The sequence below is a fragment of the Onychostoma macrolepis genome, chromosome 01 (genome assembly GCF_012432095.1).
Source record: "Onychostoma macrolepis isolate SWU-2019 chromosome 01, ASM1243209v1, whole genome shotgun sequence".
Taxonomy (NCBI): Eukaryota; Metazoa; Chordata; class Actinopteri; order Cypriniformes; family Cyprinidae; genus Onychostoma; species Onychostoma macrolepis.
This window is the reverse complement of record NC_081155.1, coordinates 26,719,138-26,726,484: the sequence shown is the minus strand read 5'-3', so window position 1 is coordinate 26,726,484 and position 7,347 is coordinate 26,719,138. Positions and strand designations below refer to the sequence as shown.

The 7,347-nt window shown below is 34.7% G+C and overlaps 1 protein-coding gene across 1 annotated transcript; it reads left to right on the top strand.

Moving 5' to 3' along the window:
• Positions 1-5,229: 5,229 nt before the first annotated feature.
• On the top strand, positions 5,230-6,730 carry LOC131543364 (transcription elongation factor A N-terminal and central domain-containing protein). Its single transcript, XM_058780630.1, has one exon. The coding sequence runs from the start codon at positions 5,488-5,490 to the stop codon at positions 6,640-6,642; it is 1,155 nt and encodes a 384-aa protein (XP_058636613.1). The 5' UTR covers positions 5,230-5,487; the 3' UTR covers positions 6,643-6,730.
• The last annotated feature ends 617 nt before the right edge of the window (positions 6,731-7,347 follow it).

Here is a 7,347-nt window from a genome sequence, read left to right as displayed (position 1 = left end):
GTAAGGTTAGTTGCTTGTAATTACACTATTACTGCTATAGTAATTACAATGTAATATGTGTAACATGGACACAGTAAAATAATTTTGGTATAGTCAAACAGTTTGGTGATCACTGACTTCCACTGTTTGGGAAAACAAATGTGTTTCGGAATGACGATAATTTTTGTATGAACTATCCCTTTAATGTCACTTTTCAACATATACTACTGTGAAAGAAACAATAACATCTAAATAAGTAAAACGAAAAATTATTTATTATCACTTAATCAGCCTTAATATGTTAATTTGTGACAACAAAACTACTTTATATGGATTAAATCATGAAGAATTATCTTTTTATTATCTTTGGAAAAAAGGATGTGGATTGTCAAAGATGACATCCGTGAGATTGTGATTCTATTGGTTAAAGTGTGTAGGCCTATTCCTGTTCTCACACTTATTACCATCATCATCAACAACAACAATGGATTTACCCTTGTCTTAATCTGGGGCAAAATCTAGGGCTAACCACAGGATAAACTAGTTAGACTGTCTTATCTGACTTAATAAATTTAAAGTCCACAGCATTTTTTCATCACATAGATGAAAGCACATTCTTACAGTCAATTGGAAACCCAATAATCTTTGGATGAAGCCATGAAAAACACATAATCTGTGCAATCCAAAAAATACTAATTGAGGTTTCATGGAATCATATCCTGAATGAGGATGACAGGACAATGTAGAATATGTGATATAGAATGGATGGTATTTACAATTAACACACTGATAATGTAAGAATTCAAGCAGTCCAAGTGGCCAGTGCACAATATGCTGTAACAGAATAAATAACAAACAGCAGTGCTTTAACATTTCTCATAATACTTGTAGCCAATGCATTTAAATATAATCCTGAAATGTATATTGAAGACCCAGAGCTGGAACCAGGAGGAAATGAAAGCAGTGTTAAAATAATCTACAGGAAATAAATGCTGTGCCACGTTGTGCACTGTCATCTGAACAGGCTGCAGAATGTCACTCAAGGGGAAAGGTCATGTTTTTGTCAGTTGCATACACTGACAAAAATGGTAACATCTAAAATGAACTGGTTTTATTGAAGTCAGAAATTATTTAATATTTTTGAATCAATCTAAACACATTTATTTATAACACTAAAATTACTTTATATGTATTAAATGACGAAGAAATATGTCATTAAAGTAATAATTACAGGTTACCACGTTTTGCAGTGCAGCTGTATGACAATGTGTCCTTCTGCAAGTGCAGGCGTGTGGATGCATGCTACTCTTTGTAGTGGAATGTGCAACGGCTTTGTTGACGTCTGAGTAGAATTTAGTTTGTAGACATCTGGTCGTAGATCAGTGTCCGTAAAACAACCCCTGCCTTGAATACCACATTAGAGCAAGCAGGAAATGACAGTATTTGTTTTATGTCCTCAAGGGTCTGGACACAGAACCATGAATAAAAACTAAGGTTGGATCCCCCTCTTGTGGTATATGAACTAAATAACAGTACAAAGCTCTGTAAATTTCCATTCTTTCTCAAAGTTGAGAGTATTGTAAGCAAATAATTACCAACAGTGGTACCAAATTTTGTCCTTTTAAGTAAGGAAGGGGGTGGGGGGGGGGGGGGAAACCTGTATAGGGAGAACTGGAATACATGGGAGTTGGTGCAGCTCCACCCAAAAGTCTAAACAGATAGGAACATTGAGTGGGAAGTAACAAAGAAAATAAGTTTGAAAGACTTTAAATTCTTTTTAACGAATTGTACTCTCAGGTTACGCCTGTTGTTATGAAGAACAAAAATGTGCCTATGACCGTGCTCTTCTATTATGTGAGCACTCATACAATGAGCCATTCCGGATATAAAACCCCCTGTGAGAGTTTTCATTACTTTTTATTTCAAAATGGAAAATAGTGCACCTGTGTCCGTTTGTGGAAAGAAAAAGCATACATAAGATTCATGCAAATAGCCTATAGCTATATATTTATATATTATAATTATATTATATTAGCTATTTATTTAAGTGTGTGTATATAATTGATTTTTTAACCAGCATCAAAGCCGACGTCAGCTAACTTCCACTTTTCCGCAAAGCAGTGGATCTGTACTTCCGTTATACATTTATACCGGCAGACTTCTCGGCAAGATGCGGGAACGCTAAGAGTTAGACTAATACTGTTAATGTACTTACAGTCGGGTTCTTTTGCGAACGTTATTCTCCATCTTCGCTGTAGATGGTTGAGAGGCCACCCTGCAGCAATGTTATAGATTTGCTTTCAGATTTGTATGATAACGCTTACGTCTCCACACAAAAAAACCTTTTCACTTGTTATTCGGTTTATTCCCTGGATCATTTATTTGATTTAGTTCAATTGTTAATGTTAATATTGTAATAGAGAGTACACTGTGTAAATTATCTGTATATTGACATGCAAGTGTAGTTGTTCTGCAATAAAAAAAGACAAATGTCGTAATTTTTTTAATATGGGAAAAATTACACGGACACAAGTCATATTTTTTATAATAAATATTTTCATATTACAAGTTTCACATCCATAAACGCAAGTGGTCTGAAAAGAAACCCAGTATTATCCAGTTCAAGAATAAAATGGCTTTATATTGAAACAATGCGAAGGTCCGCCGTCAAGCTGTAGTGCTACTTAACTATGGACCTCTACAATTACTTAAATTCCTCCGTTTGATTTATCTTTACATGTATACCCCTTCTTTGTGAATTATTATTGATTGATATGATTGATCATATTTTATGTTCGTTAAAGGCTATATGCAATGTGATCTTTAAAAAACAGCTGTGTTTTATATTTATTTACATAAATGCTCACAAATCTGTTTTTAACAGTAAAAGCTTTTATGCAAACTTAATATATTTATTATTTATTTATGAATTAAATTGTATCACGTTTATCAAAATAAAGCAGAAAAATATAGACCGTTTTATTGATATTTAAATAGTACAAGTTATGTTGAATATTATTCTTATACAGACGCTGTATTAAACAGTACATACATTTCTGTTACCACTTGCAAATATCTAAAACATTTGGCAAATATATATCTAACTGCAATAAAGACAGCAAACACTGCGCGAGAGTCGCAGAAATCAGAAAGTACGACTTCAGTGCTCCGTTCACAACTCCTCCCTCGACTTCAAGCGGCAAATCTCGCCGATCGGTATTCGGTAAATTCGTTTGAGATGCCAGACGCCTCGCCTTGAATGAGGACGAGAGTAGAAAGCTGCAGTCATCCTTTAATCGTATTTGTGGCAGATGTATAAGTGTCTGGGTGAACTCCATGCTGGTAGCGACAGCGCTTTACTGTGCTGGCGGAAGTGAGGATACCCTGCTTCGAGTCAGAACGGAAGTTGCGTGACGTCATGCAAACAAACAAAAATAAATAATAAAACATCGCTTCCGCAAAAATATTGCTAAAATGCTATTTGATTTCTTATGGAAAAATCGAACACACTATGTTAAAGAAGACTGTAATTATGAATACATATGAGAATGGTGGCCTTAATTTCTTAGATTTCCCCACAATGAACCATACCGGATTAAGCATCACTTAAAAAAACCCACTTCTGTCTGCAATTTTATTCCATCCTCACTATGCCTTTTCAAATATTGGTGGTCTTAGTTTTGTTTTGTTGTGTAATTATAATATAGATAAAATTCCAGCTAAGTTATCTGCTTTCCACAAACAAGTGCTCCTATCTTGGTCATTAATATAGCACAATTTTTCTCCACATTGCTGTTTCATCTGGAATAACAGAAAAATTATTTATAATCACAAATCTGTTTTGTTAAAGAACTGGTTTGACAACGATATTAAATTTGTTAGTTAAATAATAAAGAAGGAACACAATTTTCTTATGACGAATTCCTTTCTTATTATAAAATAGTTACTCAAAAAGAATTTGCAATGGTTTTTGGTTCAATTCCTTCAGGTACACAAATGCTATTTAGAGGTATTGATGAAGACCATTCTCCCGGTTCAGTGTCTTTAGATGTTACTAAATCTTATGTTGGTAAAATCTGTTTTTCATCATACCCCAAGAGTAATAATAGAGCTATTCATACTCTTTTCCAAAGAGAAATGACTGTACCTTATATTTTGTCTCACTGGGTCTCCTTATTGAATGGAAAATTGATTTGCTGGAGAAAAGTGTGGTTGTTACCACAGAAATATCATCTTAGAAATAAGATTAAAGAAGTTTCTTATAAGCTCATTCACAGATTTTATCCAGCAAATCATTATTTACAAAAATTTAAAAAAGGAATAAATGTAAATTGTACTTTTTGTAATGAATATGAGGAAACTGCCTTACACTTATTTTGGCACTGTACACACTCAGTTAGGCTACACTATGGTGTAAGGTCCAAAAGTTTATTAGTGAAAATATTCAGTGTTTAAAACCTTCTTCACTCTTATGGGAAAATGTACTTTTTGGCTTTACTGACTATCCTGACCAAGAGGAACAGTACTTTTACTTAATTTACCAAATTTCACATTCATAAGTGTCAATTTTCCAATAAAAATTTTTTTATGGTTTTGCTGACTGTATTTATGACAGTATCAGAGACTCTGTGAATAAGAAAGCTGTAAGAACCTTGAAAGTTTGTGAATTTTACAATATATTTATTTGATTTTATATATACATACAGATATATATATATATATATATATATATATATATATACTTTTTTTTTAAGTTTACTTTCCTCCCCCTGGCAACTGTTTTGTTTGTTGTAATTTGTCTTTCTATCTTTTTTCTTTTCCTTTTTTCTTTTGTTTCTTGATAACATGTTGTATGTTATTGTTCTTTGAATAATAATAATTAAAAAAAAATAATAAATCGCTTCCGCAACTTTCCAAAAGGGAAGAAAAAATTAAATAATAACAAGAACAACAACAGACAGATTGAGTTAGTAGAGACAAAAAGTAAATCGTGAGACAAACCCTGGACAGATAAGAGAAGTGTATGAAGTTATTTAATAACAATGAACATAATAACACAAAGTAATAGATGTAAATTATGATTTTAATGAAAATACAAAAAACCTTAGACACTATGCTAATAACGTTAATAAAGTTCATGGAAGCACGCTTTAGCAATCTAAAAAGGGTTCACTAAAGTTTTTCATGCCTGCACTTTAAAGACGTATTTATACAACTACGCCCTCTATAGGACGGAGGTGCTGCGTGTAATATGTAAAAGATATCAGACATGGCGGAAGGATTGCGAGGTGTCGCTTTCAAAAAAGGTTGTACTGTTGAATGTTTTAGCTAGGAATGACGACTTTGTTTGAAGGTAAAGGTGATGCGTTTTTCTGCAATTTAAAAATTATTTATTTTATTCATATTTTGCAGCAGTTTTTTCCTATAAACGCATGTCGGCTTAACGCCGCTGCAGCCAATGGCAATATATATTTTTCTTGGAAATGTTAGTTTAATGTAGAAGAGGTCATGAATACTAAAGAGATAATTCATTATGCTACACAAATAGAGAAGCTGCAAAATGATGGCGGCTATGAAGATATTATATCACTATTGACAGACCTGAACAACGCATGTTTCACGCTAGAGCAGCTGCAGACTACAGACATTGTTAAGGTCCTTTATAAACTACTCAAGTTCTGTCCAGTTGTGAGTGCTAGAACAATAGCAAAGGGCTTGCTTTCAAAATGGAAGAAGTTGTATAAGTTGTCATCTTTGCTGAAAAGTAATAAAAAAGGCATGCGGGACGACAAGGAACTAGACACACATGACCTGCCTAATGTTGAGGTGTCCCACTTAAATGAAAAGAGGAATAAGAATCAAGCATTTACATGCCACACAGAACAACATGATATAACAAAGGTTGTAAACCAGGACAAATGTGATGCATGCTTAAATAAGCTGTCTCCTGAAAAGCCTTGTCCAGCAAAACAAGCTGCAGAATCTGTTCAGCTACATTGTGAGGAAGAGAGCGTCACCCTACCTGCAGCATCACATAGGAGATCTGATACAGGGAAAGATTCTCAAACTTCAGTTCCTCAGAACACCACTCAGCCCAGCACTTCCTCTGGCTCCATGGCATTGAGATCCAAATGTGTCCATCTGATTCTCCAGGCTCTTACTTTAAATCAGCAAATAGACTCAGATGTTATGGACAAACACAAAGCCCTTGCTGAGGACATTGAAACACACGTTCATGCTCTTCACGGACGAAACCAACTTAAGTACAAGTCCTGCATCAGGAGCAAGGTGGCCAACCTAAAAAACCCAAAGAACCCTCTCCTGTGCCAGGGCCTTATTTCAGGACACCTGACTCCAGATGCATTCGCCCGGATGTCAGTGGAGGAAATGGCAGGGGAGGAACTTCGACAGCTCAGGGAAGGTTACACCACTATGGGCATTAATGAGCATCAGTTACCAGAGGCAGTGGAAGGGACACCCACCCATAAAGTTCGCTGCAGGCGCTGTGAGGGTTTGGACTGCAGGGTGACGCAGATCTCACGAGGGACGCTCTTCTTGCCATCCTGGGTACGGAGTGGCAGTGCAGATGATGATTCAATGACTTTCATGACGTGTGCTAATTGTGGAGACCAGTGGTACCACAACAGCTGGGTTTGTCTTTGAGCAAGTGTGTGTGTGTGTATTTATAACTGTAATAAAGATGAATAGCAATATTTTTCAGTACTAATTGACCGTTTTGTGCACAGTTAAACCAAGCAAAGATTTTTTTTATCAGAATAACTTTCTTGTGGCCTTCAGTTTGGTGCAGGGAACCCGCATGCATTGTAAGGGTTCACTGCACCAAACTGAAGGCCACAAAAAAGTTACTGACCCAGAGGAGATACATACTTTAAATACAGAGTTTTAAAATGCATAGTTTTCAAGTACAGGAGCCACACTTTGCAAATGCACCATATAACCATTAAATATGTTACCAATACCTTTTTTGATACAATTAAATATATCATGTTCTAGAATAATCCTGGATATTTATGATGTTGTCTTGTTAGAAAATGAACATGTAGGTTTCATAAATTTATACATTTTGCTTTTAAGTAGTTGTGAGTTTCATCAAGTTTAAAGTAATTTAATTTATTTAATCCATTGGTTTTGACTAAGTTGATACTGGTAATTCCGATTATATGCCCTTACAAATTTCATATAATGATATATTCAAATTATGAAAAACGTTCGCATGAATATATGGTGCAATAATGTATTTATTAAACACTTGTTACTTTCACCAACTTTATACATCATCATTTGTTAAATAATTTCACTTAACTACTCCATCTCTTAATAAAGGTTACTTAAACTGTGACTCGTACT